Source organism: Saccostrea echinata, unplaced genomic scaffold (assembly GCF_033153115.1).
Source record: "Saccostrea echinata isolate AGI-Se365-2 ecotype Australia unplaced genomic scaffold, CSIRO_AGI_Sech_v1 ptg000054l, whole genome shotgun sequence".
Taxonomy (NCBI): Eukaryota; Metazoa; Mollusca; class Bivalvia; order Ostreida; family Ostreidae; genus Saccostrea; species Saccostrea echinata.
In genome coordinates this window covers 38,668,931-38,691,430 of record NW_026889803.1, presented here as the reverse complement: position 1 = coordinate 38,691,430, position 22,500 = coordinate 38,668,931, and the positions used below count along the sequence as shown (strand labels likewise).

The following is a 22,500-nucleotide window of genomic DNA, read 5'->3' as shown; positions in this document are numbered from 1 at the left end:
TGTTGTTTTATAGTAATAACATCGGGTTCGATGTTTAAAAAGGCTTAGTTTTCGCGGAAATTCGAATTTCCTTCGCAGGCGAAATGATGTTTTAGTGAGAATAAAATGTCTCTATCTACTCAGCATGATGACAGTGAAAGCCATTATGTAATGCTCGCAAAGCTGGACAACGCAAGGAATGTTTCAAATATACTGAAAGCAATTCATTTCAAAGAGGTATTTATAAAGTTTGTAAAATTCACTAAAATCAACAGACCAGAACTATTTTTTTTTTATCAAGATCAGGGACCTATATACTAGTATATAGGTCCCTATGAAGATCATTACTTAAAGTTAATTATGTAAGTGCTGATTGTTTTGTTTATGGTAGAAGGTAATTCTTTGACTGTAGTCTTCGACTGTCGAAGAGACGTTCAGTCCTTAATTTTTAGTCTCGACGAATCTCGCTGAGATTAGTTGCAACATGCTTATGCATTTCTCATCGTCAAGCGTTCCATACCTAACATTGACCCCTTTCAATTACTGAAATTATCATATGACATTCTGTTGGCATGGTTTGTAACTAGTGATTGCTTGCTTTCAGTAATTTAGTACACAAATTCAAATAATCTGCATTCAGCAAGTTTTTCCCCCTGATTTTAGAGGATTTTTTCCATAAAAATATTTTAATTTTGAAAAGTAAATAAATAAATGAATTGGAATCTTTTAAAGACCATAATGGGGACTTGGATAGTCATGATAATTTTTTTTGAAGTTAAAAAGGTCAATAAACCTGTAAAATTAATTATCAATTAAGCACCTGGCTATGTTGGTATTGTTTCTTTTTTAAGACAGCAACAGTTTTTGCAAGCTCCTTAGGGATCAAGGTGACAGTGGAAGATTCGAAATGTGTGCAGGCCAATGCCTTTATCCAGGAGGGAGTTTTTCACCATTTCAGTGTTAAAGATGAACAGATCACATTTAAAATCAACCTGACCGTTCTTCTGGTAATTATAATTTATTCTATCTTCATATTTTGTTTTAACCTTAGTTTTCTTCACTCTGCTAGTTCTGTTTGTGAATGATTGTAGGAATGTCTAACAATATTTGGGAGCACCTCTTTGCCTGGAGTTACAACCAGTCTTAAAATGTGTTATGCTGGCTATGGATGTCCCTTGGTTCTAGTGTAAGTCATGTGTCTGTCAACATATAATTCATGTTTATAAAATTTGGTATGTAAACTGGCTCAAGTGGAAGATATTTGGTTCTTTATTTAGCTAACATAAACAAGAGTTTTAAAAAATGGAATTTGGTATGTATTTTCTGTTGATAAGTTTTGCTATATTTGAGACTTAATTGATTTTGAAATTTCATTATAGCCTTGAAGAGGAAGGAGTGCTTACAGACTGTACAATAAAAACTCTTGAACCAGATGAAGTTTTGGACTTCAACTTTTGTAGTTCAAATGTAATTAACAAAATTATCATGAAAGTAAGTTTTGAATAAACACACTAAAGAACTATATACGGTAAGGGCGCATTCCTGCCCCCATAATAGTCAAATTTTGAAAATCTCTTGAAATGAGAAAAAGTGCATATATTGTATAAAATAATCCAAATTAAGACAATATATTATGAAATTGGAAAAATTAGCTGGCTTTTCTTGTCTCTGTGACGTCACAAACTATTTGGATTTCTGTTATTTTTAAATAGAGGCCAAAATGCACAGAGTTTGTTCAATTTTGACTATAGTTTTTATAGAGCGCAAGCTTGCTCAGGTACCATATTCACATATTTCATTGATATTATCATTCTACACATTATATCAAAAGATCTAGTCTGAGCAGACCTGCACTCGATAATTTCCAATCAAAATACCGACGTAAAATACACTATTTTCTCTCAAAATCATTGCAATTTGGAATTTACGTCATTTTATTGACGTCATATCTAACTAATGATGTCATAGTTGATAAAAATATTTAATGCTTTGAAGTCTGCAAATATCCACCTGGTTTAGAACATAATTAAAGATTTCTCCATCAAAGTTTTATTTTGGGGGCAGATACTGGCCACTACAGAATATAGTCCTTTATTGCATACTTTAATAAACATAATTAAAATGTTGGTTCTTGTCACAGTGATTAACTTTTTGATAGATTTTATTGATCATAGCAGTTCTTGTCTGAGGTGAAATGAATTTACTTGATGCAGATTCTCATTTGTACTGGATGAATTATGTTTTTTTTTTTTAATTTTATTTTAGTCTGAATGTCTAAAGGAAGCATTCAGTGAACTGGACATGACCAGTGATATATTACAGATTCTGATGTCCCCTGACCAGCCTTATTTTAGACTGTCAACATTTGGAAATGCTGGCAGCACACATGTAAGTATCACAGTAATATTTTGATATACTCTTTTCCCTTATATTTTGAATCATTTATACTCTGCTAATCTACCCACATCAGTAGAAGCAGGATGAAAAAAAGTTTTATATGGGTAGGAATGAAAATCGGACAAGATGGAATTGCACCTTTTATATAATAAATACATGTCACATAATTGTTCTACAGAAAAGTATGGATTTTTTAGGACCTAAATCAGAGGATTTTATGATGTTTTTTTTTTTTTTTTTTTGTTAAATTCAATTTCAGTCTGACTTTCCTAAAGACTCTGATATGGTGGAATCCTTTCTATGCACTCAGACACAGACAAATAGGTAGACAAAAACTGATAGTCCCTATAGAAATCATATCTTTGTGAAGTATTCTTATTTTTATTCCAAGTACATTCTTGAAGGAACAATTCTTCTTCTCCAAAAAGAAAGAATAAATAAAAGTTAAAATGTTTACAAGTATGAATCTGCAATTCCAATAGAAAAGCATGCACATAATAAAATGAAGATGAATTTTTCATCAAAGTTCTTGAAAAACACTTTTAGTTCTAATAATTAAAAAAATCATTTCTATTTTAGATATAAGATCTCACTTCTGAAGCCCTCCGTGAAGGCTCTGGCCTTGTCCACACGAGTTTCAATACGAACGGACAATCGGGGTTTCCTGTCTCTTCAGTACATGATCAAAAATGAGGATGGACAAGTCTGCTTTGTTGAATACTATGTAAGTTGCATACAGGTTCATCTTCAAGTTCTTATGATATGTACTTGTACATAAATACATCCCAAAGCAGTGAGCTTTTTTCGAAAGTTGCTCAATTTTTAATTTTTGAAACAAAAGAAGTACTTTTCAAGACATATATACTCCTAAATACAAGTAAGACATTATTTTTTCAGTGTGCACCAGATGAGGATATGGATGAGGAAGATTATTAATATATTTGTGTGTTTAAAGACTAAATATTTGGTTTAAAATCTATGACTAGAGATATTCAGGAAATTTATTATGTTGGAAGTGATCCTGGCCATGTGAAGTATTGCTGTACCAGAAATTCTTATCAAGATTATCAATCACTCGTGAAGAATGGAGTATATGTTATCCATTGATTGATCATCATAATCATTTTTACAGTATTTTCTAGTATAGATTGTGAACAGAAATAGTTTTCTCTTTATGCATAAATTTGTCATACTACATTTTCTTGAAGCTCTTTTTAAAACAGAGACACCTTGCTATTTCAAATACATCTGGACCTTTTGGAGAAATTTACTGGTTCTAAATGAAAAGTTATCATGTTTACATGTGCTTTATTATGTACGAAAGCCTATTAGGATCAAACTACGGTAAAAAAAATTAAAAGGCGTTATAACGCGAAAAAGGCGTAATAACGCCTTCTGAAAAGGCGTTATAACGCGGAAAAAGGCGTAATAACGTAAATAAAGCGTAATTACGCCTTTCAAAAAGGCGTTATAACGCAAAAAAGGCGTTATTACGCCTTTCCAAAAGGCGTTATTACGCCTATCCAAAAGGCGTTAATACGCCTTTCCAAAAGGCGTTATTACGCCTCTTATTTTTCAATACATGACTTACTTAACCCACCCTGGGGGCTGATTATAATTAGATTTCCAGGAAAAAAGATTTTTAAATGTGTAAAATATTTTCAGTGTTAACTTAGTCCTCTGATGCCAGACACCTCTACCAAGGTGCATGGATTTCAGAAATTTGGTTGAAGGCTAATTGCTCATTATACCTATGCAAATAGTTTGCCTGGTTTTTTCCAAGAGGAGAGAAAAATATATCAAATTTGACATGAATTTTTAATACATGGCTAGCAAAGCCCAAAACTGGCTCTGCCTATATCCTGGATTTTCAAAAGTAGAGTATTGACTTCTCTTAATACGAATGCAAACAGCTGTCTGCGAGATGTGCAGGGATATAGAAAATACTATAATTTATATTATTAAAACTATAATCTAAATATTGCATAAAAAAAGATGGCTTTGATTCAATCTTTCCTATATTTATTATTTCAAAATAACGCCTTTCCATTTTTGGATATAACTCCTTTTCAAACAGGCCGGTAGTACGAATGCGAGTGGGGAGGGGGGGGGGGGGGCTCCCCCACCCCATTTTTTGGGAGTTAACATTTTGTTGCAGTATGGTTAAACTCGGGCAAGTCATTGCATTTAAAGAAAGTTTTACCGAAAAGTTAGATAAAGATTCCCCTCAAGTTAAGGCAGTTTATTTTTTTTCGGGGGGGGGGGGGTTGTTTCTTGTTTTTTTGTTTGCTTGTCAATTTTATGGGAGAATGCTCCCCCCCCCCCCCACTTCAAAAGCACGGGCCTGTCAAAGACATAATAATGGCTCTTCAAAAGGCATAATAACGCCTTTTGGAAAGGCGTAATAACGCCTTTTAGAAAGGCGTAATAACGCCTTTTGGAAAGGCGTAATTACGCCTTTATTTGCGTTATTACGCCTTTTTCTGCGTTATAACGCCTTTTCAAAAGGCGTTATTACGCCTTTTTTTCGCCTTTTAAATTTTTTTTTTACCGTAGTTTGATCCTAATAGGCTTTCGTAATTATGTTCATGGAACTATCTTAAATGGGAAAAGAAAAGGGGGGAAAGAATTACTTTTTAAATAAAAAAAAGCTGTTCTTGTTAAAATTGTTAATTAGTGAGGATGCTACTATCTTATGCAGAAAACACAAGCTTCATCGTCGTCAGTACCGGTATTTTGTTTCTAATGTGCTCTTAGCTAATGACTTAAAATTAATATTTATAAATTAAATAGGATCGCATGACATTTTCTTTCTAATGTGCCCTCAAGAGCACCGCAAAGCGGAGCATGCCCTCGCAAATCGATCCCGATATAAATTTTTCGTTACGCACGCACTAATCCACCCATGCACACTAACAAGTGCATTTCTATATCCCCTCCAACTCCGTTGCGAGGGGATAAAAATAAATACATAAATTAATTTGTCATGTAATCATTTTCAACTTCAGATTGAAAATTAATAAAGGACAATATGAATTGAATAGGATTGCAGGACATAAGGGAATTACTTTTCACTGTATGGTTAATTTATTATCTTATTAATATAAACACCGATAATAGTAAGTAAGTATCAGGCCCGTAGGAAGCAATTTCACTTTGAGGGGACACAGCCATACATTTTCAGTTGGGGGGGGGGGGTATCAAGTACCAAAATTCCTTGACAAGCAAAACAAAAGGCCATCAGACGTTATTATTGAGGGGGCACAAGCATATACATGTAGTAGCTTTATTTCCTATAGTATTCTATATATCGGCAAAATTATTGGGGGGGGGGCACCCCCCCTCCCTCTGGTTCCTACGGCCATGAGTATTTACCATGTTGCAACAATATGTTTTTAACTTATGTATGCATAAATCGTGAGAACATCCAAGCGTAATGAACCAAAAAAGTTCTTGGGAGGAACGGCTGTAAGATGTTTGCAATGAAAAACACATAACACCAAATTTTGATTTTCTCGTTTCATTTTTTTTTCAAGATCCGAAGGAAATTAACTTTTGTGGACATCAACAGAGCAAATAAAAATTTAAAAATGTTGAGATGACAAGATATGTCACCTCCCTTTGGACAAAGCGGAAAATCACCGATTACTCATGTTACTTTCGGCAATATTGTTATAGGTCGAGAGAGCCAGCATACTGGTGACGTAGGTGTAAGATTCGGAGCACCAAAATGGAAAGTAGGAGGGGTCATTGTTGTAACCATGGAAAATAGTGGGCGTTTTTAGAGACTTTAGCTGCTGGTCATACCAGGATTCGTCGGCCACACCCTCCATTCCACGAATTCGAATTTTGGTTCCGTTTATGTGCTCGTTACGATTGGCGGGATATTGAGACCAAGATGTCTGTAAATGAAATTGACATTTAGTATAAACTGTCAAATATTGTTGTTATAAATTTTTAACTTTTTTTAATCTATAAAGAAATTAGGAGGATACTAGTAAACAAATGCCAAGCAAACAATATGGCCAGGAATTGAGCAATGCATCTGTTGAACGATTTTAGAAATGCACAAGAAACTTACTCCAAAACCTTTAAAAGACCCAGAGAAGAACATATTCCAAGGTTTGTATTCTTCACCGAGAATGTAGGTATTCAGAAAGTTAACAGAGGCTGCCACAACCTTCTTGACGTCAGATGGAGTGTCTGCAAAAAACAAATTTTAAAGTCGATTTGTCTACAAGTTTTTATATATATTTTTTTCAAATATTTTAAATTATAAACTGTTTACTCTCATCCCAGTGAAGATGGCCAGTTTTGTCGTTGTAGTAGGTCCAAGTCGTAATCAGTGCATTGATTGCCATCGAAGTGGTAAAAAGTCTGTCTTCGCCATATTTCTGGAGGGTAATTAAAATCCTGCGTTATGTCAAAAGAAGAGCTTTTAAATGAACAGAAGTTTAACAACTACAAAAGTCATGGATCAGAAACAGATACCACTGGATTTCCATCCTTGTCACGATCTCCGTTTCCTAGGAAGTCTTCAAAATACGCCATGGTGGATGTGTTATAGATAGCTTCCTTCGTGACAGCTTTTGTCATAGTTTCACACAAAGCCTGTCTAAGCTCCTCCATCACTGTGTTCATCGCCTAACAAATATCTCTGATGTTAAAAGAACTGGAATGGCCTTTTGGCTTTATCAAAGATTGGGAAGAAAACTAGCGCGAGTACATCGTTGGAATCTACTGTATTACTTCGTTACAGTTGAATTTAATGTAACAGAGAGAAAAAGAAAATGATGGATTCCAAAGATGGGCTTCAGCCTTGGACATAAAAGCGCGTGAACTTATTCCCAATCTTTAATAGTTACCGGATGAGGCAGACCACCACCGCGATGACGTCGAGTCAGTTGCGCATACGTCCTTGCAACGAACCAATAGAATTCCATGACAGAGGGGTAGTATGTCAATGCGAGATCTGGACGAGAGGAGAAATTAGTGTTGATCTGGAAGGCGATCATGGTAGATGTGTTCAGGTATATTTGCTAAAAAATGTAATAATAGAAAACTTCAAATCAGTAAATGATTATTGCAAAAGGAATGAATTACTAGTATTTTTTAAAATTTGCTTGTTATAAACAGCATAGAAATTAAATCTGTATAGACAATGACCAAAAATAAACAGTCACGGAATGAGGTTGAATTACTTCTTCTTTTTTTTTTTCATATGTTACCTGTATTTCGGGAACTTCCAAGATCTTTGAGGTAGCTGGACCTGAAATTAATAGTTACCTGTATTTTGGGATTTTCCAAGACCTCTGTTGACGCTATTCCGGAAGTTAATTGTTACCTATTTCGGGCCCGGATCTTTTGGACCTTTGGGTAGCTTGTCCGGAAGTTAATAAGTACCTGTATTTCGGGATCTTCCAGAACCTCTGTGGTAGCTAGTCCAGAAAGGATACTGTTGGTGATTCCATATAGTGCGTTTGCCGACACTGTGACGTCAACGTTGTTCACATCACTGGGCGTTATTATGCCGTGGTAATACTGGGTTTTCAAGTCATCAAAGTCTTGAACCTGGATATACATGTAAATAATTTGAATGTTTGATGTATGAAGAATTCAAAGCAACCAGTTACATGTTGGTTGTTACTGACTATGTCCACATTTATTGATATTTTTTTTAACGAAGAAGAAGATTTGATATCTTTACAGTGTAAAATTTCTGTATTATCTTACATCAAGTCAATAGTGAAATTTTCAATACTTACCCATGTTGTAACTAATGACAGACTCTTGTTTTTAGCTTTCACATCCTCTAGGAACCTTCTCATGTAGAAGTAGGTACGTGTATCTATGGTATTAACTCTGGTTTCGTTGGTCGTTGGTTTGTAGGCGTAGTGCTTCAAGGCTGTGAAGATAGACGAAAGATTCGTGTTTCTTGACTGCCACAACACGGCCGAGTTGGGAAATTCGGAGATAAAGTCCTTCAGCAAGGAACCCAATCCAAGATTAACAGACGTGTCGTCGAAATCCGGCGGAATCTGAAATACGCGCTTGTAACCTTCCCTAAAAAATACGAGAATAGCTAATTCAGAAAGCGGTCAGTATCTTTGTTGTTACTGGTTAGTAATATATTTACAACTTATAACCATTAATTACTAATTGGGTGGAAGTCAGACTACATTCTTACGATGTCACTACCAATGAATAAGAATCTGAAGAATTGCAATGAAAAGATTAATGTACAGAAGCTGATTTGGCACCTTGTTGCTAGAAGTCTTTTAATGGTTTCGGTAACATGATGGAGTCCTAAGTTATCAAGTTCCTTGTATACAGGGTCCCAGTCTATGAGGTATGTAGAGTTGAAAAGATCCAATAGATTGACTGGTGTACTTACATATCCCTAGGGAATAAAGACGAAATACTACATGCAGTAATCAAAATCGTAAAAAAATTGTTTCTCAAGATTTTTTTCTTGAACCTTCTTAATTAAGGTGCAATGTTGCTCTGCAATGCAAGTGGCTTAAAATGGAAACAGTGGTTTGTATATGAGAACTTATGACAAGCTTTATTTGAAGATACCCCAAATCTCTTTAACGCCCTAAAGATGTTAATTTCTGGAGAACTGTGGAAACAGAACAAGAATATAGCCAGAATTTTAGCCATTTACTCGCTATAGCCGGATATTGGACTTTCCAAGTATTGTACCAAATCATGCATTGGAAATCGTAGAAAAAAAGCTCTTTGGAAAGGAAAATCAAACCTTTGCTTGTTCATTGTAAATTTGTGGCCAGAATGCCATTATGGAGTTTGTATAGTTTAGGTTTTTATTATGATGATCCATGATAAAGTTGATGGACAAATCCAGCATCTCAGCAGTTGGTTTAGGCGCCGTTCCATAATTGTACGCTTCCAAGAGACACGTTGTTACCCATGCTGTAGCGAACATATTATTATCGAACACTCCGAAGGAGTACCGAAGGGTAGAATCTACCGGATCTCCATGGAAATACATTTTGACATCACTTTCGTAGACTCCAGGGAACTTTGCCCATACCAATGGCGGAACCGCTGGATTGTATTTCGTCGTCTGCATATTTTGTAATTTATGGAATAAAGCATTAATTGTGGAAGTCAAATTTGTCGCAGCAGACACATCTCCAACGAAGAGTAACGTTGAAACAAGTAAAGTCACCAACATGTTTTGGCATCTAGTTAGAACCGTCTTATAAAAGAAGAGAAAATATGACACGGTTTTCTAGAATGATTTCCGGAGAGGTCCTTATCTGGAAATATGACCTCTTATCTGCCCTTATGTGACCTTCACCTTTAGAAGCTTGCGACTTGCAGTTTGACGAACACACACACATAATAAGCCGAGAATGGGACAAACTCTGGACAAATCACTGATTCTGTTCGTACTTTGTTAATGAAACAGCGCACTTTCATAGTCCATGACTCTTATTCATTTTAGGTAAATAATTATACGCGTTAATGACACATTGGTAGTGGCCAAGAAGTCTGATTGCATACAAGCTCTTTTGTTTCAAAACCAGAAATAGAAAAGAGATTCGATGCATTCTTTGTTCAGCCAATGGTACTAGATTTTAAGCTTCTTTTAAATCAACTGAAGCCAAAACATCCCCGTTTCATTAGATTTACAGCTGATATAGCAAACTTTCCATTTAAGTTGGTTGTATTCCAAAAAGTTATAATTAACTTTTTTTCTTCAAAATGACTCTTTCAGTTATTCTAATTTAAACTTTATAACTTATCAGTTATTTGTCCTTTTTCTATCTGATGAATATATTCGATATAATTTCATCTGAACAGTGATTACATTTTTCTATAACATTTTTGTTCAATAATTTCTCTTCTTCAGTAGAAACAATTTCGGCTCAGTGTGTGATTAAATGTTTCATTTATTTTCATTCTTTGAATCCCCGTTTCAAATAGTTTTTATTTCTTAATCGTCCTCAGCAGTTTTCCACATAAACCAATCTTCTGTAAATTGTACTTGTTTGGAATACAAGTGCAATATAATTTTCAAAGTATGCCAGTTAAAAAAGTATCAAATTTTTATTTACAAAAGTGACAAATAAGAAGGTAGGTTTTCATTATATTTCATACATCATTCTCTGCAATGTTATTAAACGTTGAAAGGGCTAACATACTAGTGACGTAAGTATATGGTTCTGAACACCAGAAAGGGAAGTAATCTGGGTAGCTGTTGAATCCATGGAAATCAATGGGTGACTTGAGAGTCTTGAGTTGCTGTTCATACCACGTGTCATTGACCACGCCCTCCATGCCCCGTATGTGGATTTTTGTTCCATTAATGTATCCATTTCGATTGTTTGGATACCGAGAGGAAGATGTTATCTGGTTAATAAAGATATTTTTATGTGTCAGTACTGAAGGGTTTGAAAATATGAATCTTTTCTCTTTTTTTGAAAATTAATACATCAAGAATAGAATACCTAGAAATGCAGTTTTAGATTTAAGCAGTACTGGAATTAAGCAAAATATAAGACAAATATTGAGACTTGCTTCATGCCCTTTGACTGATCCTGAGAAAAATGTGTTCCATGGCTTGTATTCTCCACTGAGGATGTGTTCATTTAGGTAAGACACCGAAGCTGATACTACCTTCTTTACATCGACTGGAGTTTCTGGAAAAAAAAACCACTTTGACTATGAGCATCACTTCCAAAGAAAAAATGTTTGGTTAAAAAAAAAACAGAAGTTCCCTCTCACCTACGTTCCAATGCAGCTGACCAGTTTTGACGTTGAAAAGAGTCCAAGTTGTAATAAGAGCATTTATAGCCATAGAGGTCGTAAAAAGACGATCTTCGCCATATTTCTGTAAAAACGAGGGTATATCTTAGTTTTGGTATAAATTTACAAATATATGAAGCAGGAATTCTTGGATATTGCTCTTTTATAATTTATTGTCAATATCTTACTACGTGTTGACCATTTTCGTCAACGTCACCATTTCCAAGAAAATCATCATAATACGCCACGTTTTCATTTACAAAGGTGGCTTCTTTGATAACAGATTTTGTCATTGTTCCACATAAAGCCTCCTCTAACTCATGCAATACTGTTGTCATTGCCTGAAAAAAATGAGACATAGAGATTTGGGAGACATTTATACAAAGATGAAACTGTTATAATGGAGAAAGACCGAAGGGGTAAAATACAACTAGTATATTAGTCGTCTTACAGGATGTGGTAGACCACCGGTACGGTATCTGCGATTCAAAAGATTATATGTCCTTGCCACAAACCAGTAAAATTCCATTACTGATGGGTAGTAAGTTAACGCGAGATCTGGACGAGAAGAGAAGTTCGTGTTTATCTGGAAGGTGATCATGGTGGAAGTGTTCAAGTAGATTTGCTGCCAAGCAAAAAATATAAATAACGTTCGATGTTTTACTACAGCAAATAGCATAATACACGAAATCTCAATGATCATTTTTAGAACCTGTATTTCGGGATCCTCGAGAATTTCGGTCGTCACAAGACCAGACAGAATGCTGTTTGTGATTCCATACAGAGCATTCGCAGACACCGTGACGTCAACATTGTTTACGTCACCAGGTGTTACTACACCTTTGTTATACTCAGTTTTAAGGTCGTTAAAGTCTTGAATCTACGAAAGAAAAGTTATATAAAAATTACAGTTTCATTAATTTGTATGTGTCTGTTTTATATATATATATATATATATATATATATATATATATATATATATATATATATATATATATATATATATATATATATATATATATATATATATATACATCCACACTATAACAACCTACCCAAGTGGTAATCAATGCAACTGGTTTTCTTTCTGACTTTGCGCTTTGTAGGAAACGTCTCATATAGAAGTACGTTCGCGTGTCTATCGTATTCACCCTCGAATCGTTTGTTGTGGGTTTATAGGCGTAGTGTTTCAACGCATTAAAGATAGATGAAAGATTTGAATTCTGGGTTTGCCACAAAACAGACGAATCTGGGAAGTCGGTGATGTACTCCTTCAGAAGTGAACCTAAACCCAAATTTACGGAAGTGTCGTCAAAATCTGGAGGGATGTGAAAAACGTGCCGGTATCCATCCCTACAATCGACGTAAGATGGTCCATTTACTTTATTAATCAGTATTCTGTACAAATGTCAGACACTTATTTATATAAGGTAACATTTAAAGCTTGCCTTCTTTCCAAGAGATGCTTGATGGTTTCTGTGACGTGTTGGAGACCAAGAGAATCGAGCTCTTTGTAAATTGGATCCCAGTCTATCAGATAAGTGGTATTAAAAAGACCAAGCAGATTAACAGGGGTACTGGTATAATCCTGTAGAAAAAGTTAAGCTTTTATTTGTTTTCCACCTGAAATCACTGTATTTAGTGTTTTAAGCATGACACTTAGTGTAGAATGAAAATCATAGCAAAGGATATACCATCAAAATAAGGTACCATACAAACCTTATATGTTTCATCATAGAGCTGGGGCCAAAATGCCATAATAGAGTTATTATATTTTGCGTTTTTGTTTCGATGATCCATTATGAAGTTAATGGCTAAGTCTAGCATTTGAGTTGTTGGCTTTGGTGCCTTCCCATATTTGTGTGCTTCAATCAGACAAGTTGTTACCCAAGCTGTGGCGAACATGTTATTATCAAACACTCCAAAGGAGTACCGAAGGGCGGAGTCCTCGGGAGCACCGTGAAAGTACATTTTGACGTCACTTTCATAAACCCCGGAAAATTTTGTCCAAATTAATGGCGGAATTCCTGGATTGTATCTTGTTGCTTGCATATCCTGGAGTTTCTTGAAAAGATTGCTGATCGTTGTTGTAATATTTGAAGCACCCATAACTTGACCATTGTTAGCAATCGAAATAATTGCTAAAACTACAAATCCTTGCCAAAGTGTCATTGCCCTAGTGTTGTCCACTTGTCGTTAGATTCTCTGACATATGTTATCTAAACCGATTATCTGTGTTCTATGTCAGATCACATGTACTAACGTTCATTAGTACTTGCAGTGAAAAAAAGTGCAACATTTTAAAGGAATCCCCTGTTTCTCTTTCTGTCCTCTGTCTATGAATCAGAATTAAATTTTCCTAAAAACACCCTCCAATATTCTATTTTTTTTTCTTTTAAAAGATTAACGTTAATTTACTCACTTTTCTTAATTCTTCCCAAGAGGGGTCGGTCATACTTACGCACAAAAACTATTAAAAGGGACCATAGAGACAGACTTGATGTTTATATCCTTCAAAATTGTTGGTAGAATTTCAAGACTTAATGTTTCCAGAGCGTTTTAAACCAATATGTTATATAATATCGTGTACAAAAACTTTCATTATCCGAAAATATCAAATAATTTTCATTCATATTCAAATAATTTTTAAGAATAAATAGTGTAGGGGGAAAAAAAATCAAAATTTGTAAACATAACGGCAATGAAAGTATTCCTGTGCTCCTTTAAAGGCGCGAAAACTTGAGACTACTTGATTATCATCAAAATCATATCTGAATGTTGATGCGTTACCTTACTGGTGCAATGATATTTGCGATGAGATGTATTAAACCTTTTGTCATCAATTGTATATAAAACAAGATTCAAAACTCTGTTGGTTTGAATCAAAACTATTTGAGGTCATGTGTCACAAGTACAGACTTTCTCATTTTCGATTAAAATGACTTTTTCTAATCACATGTATGAATAAATGAAAACAGAACACATTGTATAAATGAACACTTTATATTGATTGCACATAATAAATAAATAATGTAATGGAATCGAACCAGTGCTCACGTTTTCATTCCAGACAAAATATGTTCAGTATACACTTGCTTTTTTGTAATGCCCCTCATACTCATCCGTTAGTGCATTCTGAGATTGAATTCCTCACCGATTACAAAGTATAAAACATCTTTAAACTCAAACCATGAATATTTTCTATTTTATGTATGACATATGCACTTTCCTTTTGTGTAGTTCATTAGCACTTGTTTCTGTGATAAATTTTTAACTCATAGTATAATAATATCACATTTGTCAAGGTAACTAACTTCGAATTACATGAAGTACCCCTCCCCAGAATTGCAGCCATTTACACATTCAGAAAAAATGTACTGGCAACCCGTTTTTTTTTGTTTGTTTTTTTGTTTGTTTTTTTTTTTACAGTTTTTTTTTTCTTTTTAAAATTTATTTACAAAACCATTTATGGCATGCTTGTCTTTTTTTCTTTTATCTCCAAAAACTGCGCCAAAATCTGTCCGTGGACTAGAAAATTCGTCTCAAACCATGAAGTGCTATGTACAAATCTCTGGCGGAATATTTTCTTGGATTTTGATTGACTTAAAGACTAAAATTACATATCAAAATGTTTTAAAAGAAAATAAAACTTTAACAAATTTTATATATTAATGCAATATTTAAACACTGAAATTATTTTTTTAAACCCACTGATTTTCAAATTTTGCTCTCTGTAGAGCATGGCACTTCATGGTGTGACACGAATTTTCCAGTCGGCAAGCAGAGTTTAGACGCTGTTTACAGAAATAAAAGCATGCCATGTATGGTATTGTAGATAAAGTATCGTAGAAGAGAATGGTAATAAACAGTTTGCCAGTGCATTTTCTTTCGGGGGGGGGGGACTCTATGTAATTCGGAGTTAGATACCATATGTTATTATTATGCTTTGAGTGATTTTTTTTTTTACAGAAACATGCGTCTGTGTTATAATTGCATTAATGAAGAAAATGCAATAAATGCACTTTCATTTTCAGTCTTAATATTTTCGCTATAGATCATACTTATACAAACAAAATATTGTTCCTTTTCGAGCTTACAGAAAGAATAAATGGTATATCCTCATAACTTGTAAATGATAGATGTATATCAGGCATGTACATTAAAAATAACGGTAATTAGAATAACTAGGAATATCAGAATGTATGCTATTCCTCCAATACAAACAGACGCTCGGATAAAGTCTTTAGACAAGCTGGATTTTTCCCGCGCTTTCTTTACCTCGCCTCGTTCCCAGGCTGATCTTGCCTAATATAAAATAAAAATAGGATTCCTTATTTTTCTTGATCTATATTGTTATTCTGATTTTATGCAACATAATGTAATTTACAAAAATTGTATTCATTATATTGATTATATTGACAGATCATTTAGGGTAAAAAAAATGTATGTCAGATGACAGTAACGATCTTTTGAATATACCTGTGATGCATAGATGATAGCCATAATTCCAGTAGGGAAAAAACAAAACAAGCAGGCAAGAAAGGCATATTTCATTCTGTCTTTTAGCGGTTTATGAACACGAATGAGGTCATTTTCATTTGAAGGTGGGTATTCCTGAAAATAGAAATTGACGATTTTAGCTGTGAATGGTATACAGCTTTGCAAGTCTTCTTTCTTTAAGCCTTTTAAACGCATTGCACTTACAGTTTTTTCAACATCTAGTGGATTTAAATGACCGTTGATTGTAAATTGGTGCCGTGACCCAGATGATCCATAGTTCTTAAGTGTAATGCACGTGTACGGAGAATCATTTTCCTCTTTAGTACTTAGTCTGGAGTATTTCACGGCCGATAATGTGTCCATATCTAAAAATAGTAAATAACCATCATGATTCTAGTATTTTTTTTTATTATTTTTTTTAAACCCAGGTACTAAATATGGTCAAGCAAAAATTGTGAAAAAAAGAAAAGAAATGGTTAGCCCAAAATCTGACACATATAAATCCTATTAACATACAATAAACATGACATAAAAATCCTTTGAATTAATTTAATACGCCATAGAACCGAATATATCTAGCTTTTTTCTGAAAAATAAGAGGGTGGGTTGGCTCGCTGTCTTCTCTAAATTCGACTAAAAAAGTAGTAAATACAGAGCATTGAATTTCCATGTTACTACATGTCACTAGGGATTTTAAAACCGTCTCTGTACGACGGTACCGATACAATATCAGTATATACCTATATCTATACAATATCAGTATGTTTCAAGAAGAATACACATGTATCATGTATAATACAATTACTCCTCGTTTTAGTATGTGTATATTTTGGGCTTATATTAGTATCAAGATCAATCACAAAGTCTTTGTGTAAAATGCACCAAAAAAATTGCCGGGTTTTTACTTATTTAATGAGAACCTCGTATTATCGTTACAATTTAAGGTTTATCATAACCAACACAAATTTCGGGCACCGTGTAATTCATGGACTGGAGGCTTGGAGTGGAGTTATGGAGTGGATTTTGGAGTGGAGTTTGGAGTCAATTTTTGGAGTCTGGGATTTTTTTTTTATACAATAATGGAAAAAAGAAGTTAAAGAAATTGCCTAGTATCAAAGTCTCATTTTTTGGTATAAATGTTGGCTGTTTCATGTCTTGTAACTAAATAGGTTGGCAATTCATATATATAGGTGCTATGACCCAGTTAAAATTTGCGAGTTTCTAACACTGATGCAAGTGCGGTATTTGAAACTTCAGAAAATTACATCAGTAGTGAATAAACAGACATGATGCTGACAAGATAACCCTTGATCTTTCAAAATGTTTGGAAACTATGTTGAATATAATTAATCAACAGATATAGTCGGTCTTACTGGTTGTTTAAATATGGTTTGATTGGACGTGTTAACAATTTTGTCAAGAATTATTAGGTTCAGAATTTATATCAATTTATAAGAAGGCAGTTTTTCAGTATTATACACTCAACTATTCATTACCAAATATGCCTACCATGTAAAATTTCAAAAAATAATAACTAGTTTTAAATTAAGTTAAACACATTATACCTCTATACACATGCATATGGTGTACTAAAAGGTCCACTCACTCCCTCTCTTCCTTGCATTAAGAGCATTATAGCGACAGCCATAACAATCTCTCTCTTTTCCTTGAGTTGTCGCTCCCCCATTCTCAGAAATTTGCACCCTCACATTCTCATTCTGTTTGTATTCTCTCCTGGTGTTGTCATCTTTGCTTACTCACACTATTGTCTATTGCCCTTATCACTCTTTCACTGTCTCCTTTAAGATTTATACCTGCTATGGTGTTTATAGAGTATGAAAGCAATCATACCTACTATGCACCAACTAAATCAAATTATCTAATCCAGTCTGCAAATACTAACTTAAATTGTCTGGCAATAATTAATAACTCTAAAAGACAGATGCAATGTGAAATATCTTCATTTAAAATGCTGCAGACATCCGAAAACAACAAATGTTCATATTACACTTTAAAAAAAAGCAAAGTTTTATTGTTTTGTAGTGCTCATTTTATTTTTATCAATCATTAAATAGATTGTCAGTTTTCTAATTGATAGTGAAAGCTTTGTAAGATTACATTGGCTCATAGAAATATTTCCTAATTAGTGAAAGGCCAGAATCTCACATGCACCCAGTTTCCGAGATGCTGATTAAACTGTGAACGATGACCATTTAATTTTGGTGTATGTGACTTAGTGTTGAATTAATTTAGTTCTCTACAGAACAGCATGCATGTGTTAAGATCATTGCATTATTTCAGAGGAAGTACAAATATCATGATCCTTTAACTGGCATCATAGTGCATTCCTTTCCATAAACTTCTAAATTGTTAAAAGTGTGAGTCACCAATATATTGTATGCATATCATAATATAATTTATTTTTTTAAGTAAATTTATGTGAATTAATCATCTTTTTTAAAGTCACACGTTAAGAAACTAAGTTGATGTGTGCAAATCAAAGTAAATTATATATAGAGAAAAATCACTGACTAGTTCTTATTCTAATATGGATTACATGGAAGTTCATATGCGTACATGGAAGTAGCTATGTAAAATCAAACAACCTTGTAACAATTTTTTAACCTACATTGTTTATACACCTGTGTGGTCAAAAACCTATAAAGTTTTAGCAGAAATAACAAAGATTTGACAGAAAGATAAAATTTAGTTAAGGGTGTTTTATCACCATCATCTAATTATGTGTTGAAAGCAATTGTGGTCATTATTTATGTAACAGTTACATTTGATTAAAACATAGAATGAACTGTCACTGTTTTAGATAACACTCAAATTGACAATGAAAGTGAAATTAATACCCATGTCCCAATCTGAAAGAATGTGCAGGAAATTGATGCAGCTACTGTATGTCCCACATATTCAGTTCAAGAGCAGGCAGTGTGTTGTGATTATAACAGACCCATTTATTCACATCAGCATATTATTCATTAAAGTACAGTATTTTGGGTTATACATTTTTGAGGAAAAAGAGTAACTTTGTAAAGTTGACCAGAAGATTAACCTGTCCAAAATAAATAAATAAATAAATAAATAAATAAACTAATAAATATAATATCTACCTGAGATTTAGGTAATAGATAATTTGATCTACACCTGACTTCTTCAAACTATCATCATTTTAAATGAATATCTGGTATTATCTTAACTCTTAGGACAAGCTTTCAAATATGACTGATACTATGTCTTTCATAATATAAGTATATATTTGGTTGTGAATAACTAATTGAGGAAACAAAGAAATTTATAATCATTAACATTAATCATTGTAATAATCGTCGACAATATCATGACGATATCGTATCGATATCGATCCTGATCTGTCATTTTTTTTTCAAGTTAATGTATAACATAATTATAAAAGACCAAAAGCGATGTCGATATTGATTCATTTTTTATATTAATAATTAAATAAACACATGATGAGGGGTTGTTATTGTCAGAGGTTAAGGTTAGGGTAAGGTTTTAGATTAAGGTTAGGGTGAAGGTTGATAAAACAAGTCTTTAACAATCATGATTCGATATAGATACGATATCGTCGATCGACGATATGGACAGCAGGACAAACTTAGTATTTAGAAAGTACACAAGCACAAGTCTTGCATAAAGAAAAAAAACAAGAGCGATGACAAAAATCAGTCGATATCGATATCGTCGATATCAACGACATCGATTGCAATTACAATTTTCCTTAATGAAAAGTAAACATAGACACACATATACCACGACAACTACGGTACCAAGGGTTTAGCGAACATGACGATATCGACACTATTAGGAAAACTTCATAAAGTGATTGTATTCAAGTTACTCACATATTAAAAAAGCAACAGCATTTTTGGGGGTTGCGGGTTGGGACCATAATCCATTGAACAATTATGATCCGAAATGATATCGTGACAGAAAGGAAAACTTCGAAGTAATACACATATAAGTATAAAGAAATAATGTAGCAAACTATAAAAAAGTAATCTGTCGATATCGTAACTACATCGTGTCTTGGACATAACTCTAATCATATAGGGATATACACTACACTGTTTCAAGGAACACATGCGTCACCTTCAATAGCAACATGGGAATATAATAAAAGTATAGAGTTGTCATCTGATAAATTTTGTATCTTAATTTCATACGTAAATAAGACCAATTAAATTTGAAAATATTTATACCATGATTGAGCAGTTGTCAATGTAAAGATCACGCATTCATCAGTAGCTCTTATTTTTGGGTATTGCAATCAAGAATACAATCGGAAAATCTCAGGCATTTCCAACGAGCAGAAAATAACCTGGAATGCTGGAATAGATTACGGAGTATGAAACGGAAATGAGAGACCTTCCCCCCTTTACCGATTTAACATAAAATAGGAAAAAAACATTTGTCTGTTTTTTAAGCAGATTTTTAGGCAATCAACAAGACTAACTGAATTTAGTCTTAAGAGTCACGTTAAATATTGCACTAGCTGGTGCTTGATAACAAAACTCAAACTCATAAAAAAAAAAAATCAGACTCCAAAATTTGACTCCAAACTCCACTCCATAACTCCACTCCAAGCCTCCAGTCCATGAATTACACGGTGCCCAAATTTCGGCGATTATAAATTAACTTGCTTGTGTAAACAACGTAATTGGATATACTGTGACTTCATAAAACAAAAACCACAATGTTTTAACATCTACGACAACATATAAATCTTGCTGGCGAATGAATCATTCATTTTTATCTATCAACCAAACTTCAACTCAGTTTTTGTGTTTGTTATTCGTGCAAATGACCCTCGATAATTCCCAGTTTGTTTTAGCATTTATTTTCTTACTTCTTTCTTTTAAAATTTCAGTGCCGTTTTAAAAGATACAAAGGACTTTTCTGTCAAAAAATGACATATTAAAACAATTAAACTCTTCAAACATCTTTCTTTAGAAGTTTAACTAATATGTTATTCAGATAAAGCTTCGATTTAAACAGAGAAATTTGTTCACCTAATATTGATAAAACTAGAGAGTATCATTTTATTGGGGCGTAATAAATACGAGAAAAGGGCTGACGAAAAGCAATAAAGTTAATGCATGTACATCTATACATTCGACAATGAATGGGTGTTTTTATTCTCTTTAGAGAAGTGGACAGGATTTCGCCTACATCAAAACATGAAGGTTTGCGAAGAGAAGTGGATGTAGGCGAAAGCCTGTCCACTTCTCTAAAGAGAATAGGATGTTTTGAGTGTTTTGAATAATAACATACATGTAATACATCTCGACAAATAGGCTAAATGCACATGTACTTCGAATATATCATTTATTCGGTCTACTGACCTTTTGGGGTTTTATAAATATTTAGTTGTTATTTGACTACTACATGTAGCTATTAAATGTAAAGATACTATGAAGCATACATTTTTGACAAGACATCGGTTGTTATATTAAGGTTCAAGTAATTTTTAGTGGTTATAAAATTTATACTTTGAGTATTGTTATTCGTGCCCCCCTCCCCCCCCCCCCCCCAGGACACACACACACCCACCCTCACACACACACACACGAGAGAGAGAGAGAGAGTTTCCCTCCAACGCTCTGTTGTTGATTCAAGTTAACCAATGGTAAAATTATATGTAATATCACGACTTACCTTGTTGTAAAGACTTTCTAACGGATGTGGACAATTTTCATACTTCCTGGCTCTCGTTATCAAATAAAGGTGGGACAATTTTACCTGTACGGGGATTCTCAGTGATTCATTTCCGGATAACACTGTGCAGTTTTAAAATCCAATACAAATGAAAAATATAACTGGGATAAGATTTACGCGCGTGTCATGCTGTTCAATTGATGACTATTTTTAGCATTTTATACAAAAATCATTTCTAAAATTAAATTACAAAAATGCTGTTCCTATGAAAAACAACTTTCATATTTTCCGTTGAAGTTGAAGTGATCTATCTCATTATGTTCCGCATATACACTGTCAACTGTAAGAGGAGACGTGTTATCTTTTTACATGCCCGACACACTTGGGTAGATTTAATTCAAGGACAGGAATTGGATTTATTTCAAAAGTATTAAAACATTTAGAGCACGAGTACATTGATTGAATGCGATATTTTATGGACGAACGTTAACTATGTTGAATTTAAACACTAACGGTAGAAACTTCGGCGACTTGCGGGTCTGAATCTTGTATTCTACATACAGGCGCGTACGTAGTATTGTTGGGGGGGGGGCAAACGGTCTATCAGTGAACATTATCAAATAAATTCACAGTAAAAATATTATGTTGGGAAAAAAGTATGGGGCACCCCCCCCCCCAATCGAAATTGTGCAAGTCATCGTCACCAGCCACGGAGCGGGAGAGGATTAAAACCTTTCCTGGCTAGTGATGATGATAAGACTGGGTAAGCGACGTTTCCGAGGTTTGCCTACAGAGACATACATACAGAATAATTGTATCCAAAACAAGAGGCTCATGGGCCACAACGCTCCTGCATACATGCTTTATGTTAGAGTTGATTATGAGGGGCCATAATTTAAAAAAAAAAATTAAAAAAAAAAAATTAATTCACACAATATGAACAAGGGATTGTTTGCAAATTAATGATTTTTTTGTGTTTCTTTAGAAGACTTTAAAAAAAAAAATCTTAGTTCTATGCGAAACTCTTATCCCCTTTTGTGGTACCCACCTACCCAGGGGGCCTGTGTTGAACAGTATAGAATCTACACTACCTCAGGAAGCCTTCACTTAAGTTTCATCTTTTCTGGTCAAGTGGTTGATAAGAAGATTTTAAAAGATTTTTCC

General features: G+C 34.0%; 4 protein-coding genes across 4 annotated transcripts; 1 reads left to right on the top strand and 3 right to left on the bottom strand.

The window, feature by feature from the left end:
• The first annotated feature begins 67 nt into the window (after positions 1-67).
• Positions 68-3,573, top strand: LOC133205214 (cell cycle checkpoint protein RAD1-like). Its single transcript, XM_061340976.1, has 8 exons — positions 68-216; positions 831-986; positions 1,071-1,165; positions 1,359-1,470; positions 2,245-2,367; positions 2,636-2,700; positions 2,956-3,100; positions 3,274-3,573. Exons 1-8 carry the CDS (start codon positions 106-108, stop codon positions 3,310-3,312), a joined length of 846 nt encoding a protein of 281 aa, XP_061196960.1. The 5' UTR covers positions 68-105; the 3' UTR covers positions 3,313-3,573.
• Positions 3,574-5,997: 2,424 nt separating this feature from the next.
• Positions 5,998-9,662, bottom strand: LOC133205806 (uncharacterized). Its single transcript, XM_061341689.1, has 9 exons — positions 9,137-9,662; positions 8,637-8,776; positions 8,142-8,439; positions 7,780-7,947; positions 7,242-7,415; positions 6,868-7,020; positions 6,665-6,770; positions 6,458-6,579; positions 5,998-6,278 (listed from the first exon to the last, which is right to left on the bottom strand). The coding sequence occupies exons 1-9, from the start codon at positions 9,572-9,574 to the stop codon at positions 6,015-6,017; spliced, it is 1,863 nt and encodes a 620-aa protein (XP_061197673.1). The 5' UTR covers positions 9,575-9,662; the 3' UTR covers positions 5,998-6,014.
• Positions 9,663-10,497: 835 nt separating this feature from the next.
• Positions 10,498-13,331, bottom strand: LOC133204863 (uncharacterized). The gene is made up of 9 exons (XM_061340606.1): positions 12,871-13,331; positions 12,600-12,739; positions 12,207-12,504; positions 11,864-12,031; positions 11,603-11,776; positions 11,340-11,492; positions 11,131-11,236; positions 10,924-11,045; positions 10,498-10,755 (listed from the first exon to the last, which is right to left on the bottom strand). Exons 1-9 carry the CDS (start codon positions 13,321-13,323, stop codon positions 10,498-10,500), a joined length of 1,872 nt encoding a protein of 623 aa, XP_061196590.1. The 5' UTR covers positions 13,324-13,331.
• An 837-nt stretch (positions 13,332-14,168) lies between these two features.
• LOC133205725 (proline-rich transmembrane protein 1-like) lies at positions 14,169-21,608 on the bottom strand. The gene is made up of 4 exons (XM_061341586.1): positions 21,337-21,608; positions 15,856-16,016; positions 15,631-15,765; positions 14,169-15,456 (listed from the first exon to the last, which is right to left on the bottom strand). Exons 2-4 carry the CDS (start codon positions 16,012-16,014, stop codon positions 15,298-15,300), a joined length of 453 nt encoding a protein of 150 aa, XP_061197570.1. The 5' UTR covers positions 16,015-16,016; positions 21,337-21,608; the 3' UTR covers positions 14,169-15,297.
• Positions 21,609-22,500: the final 892 nt, after the last annotated feature.

Bases quoted from the DNA above. Each gene is read 5' to 3' on its own strand.
- LOC133204863 (XM_061340606.1), bottom strand. From the start codon at position 13,323: ATGACACTTTGGCAAGGATTTGTAGTTTTAGCAATTATTTCGATTGCT. The intron at 12,505-12,599 runs GCAAGCTTTAAA...CGTCGATTGTAG, and splicing joins AAGCATCTCTTGGAAAGAAG to GGATGGATACCGGCACGTTT. The intron at 10,756-10,923 runs GCAAGTCTCAAT...TTTATTAACCAG, and splicing joins GATCAGTCAAAGGGCATGAA to ATAACATCTTCCTCTCGGTA.
- LOC133205806 (XM_061341689.1), bottom strand. From the start codon at position 9,574: ATGTTGGTGACTTTACTTGTTTCAACGTTACTCTTCGTTGGAGATGTG. The intron at 7,948-8,141 runs GTAAGTATTGAA...ATGTATATCCAG, and splicing joins TGTCATTAGTTACAACATGG to GTTCAAGACTTTGATGACTT. The intron at 6,279-6,457 runs GTAAGTTTCTTG...TTTCATTTACAG, and splicing joins GGTCTTTTAAAGGTTTTGGA to ACATCTTGGTCTCAATATCC.
- LOC133205214 (XM_061340976.1), top strand. From the start codon at position 106: ATGTCTCTATCTACTCAGCATGATGACAGTGAAAGCCATTATGTAATG. The intron at 987-1,070 runs GTAATTATAATT...GAATGATTGTAG, and splicing joins TCAACCTGACCGTTCTTCTG to GAATGTCTAACAATATTTGG. The intron at 3,101-3,273 runs GTAAGTTGCATA...TTATTTTTTCAG, and splicing joins TCTGCTTTGTTGAATACTAT to TGTGCACCAGATGAGGATAT.
- LOC133205725 (XM_061341586.1), bottom strand. From the start codon at position 16,014: ATGGACACATTATCGGCCGTGAAATACTCCAGACTAAGTACTAAAGAG. The intron at 15,766-15,855 runs GTAAGTGCAATG...TTCTATTTTCAG, and splicing joins CACTAGATGTTGAAAAAACT to GAATACCCACCTTCAAATGA. The intron at 15,457-15,630 runs GTATATTCAAAA...ATTTTATATTAG, and splicing joins CTATCATCTATGCATCACAG to GCAAGATCAGCCTGGGAACG.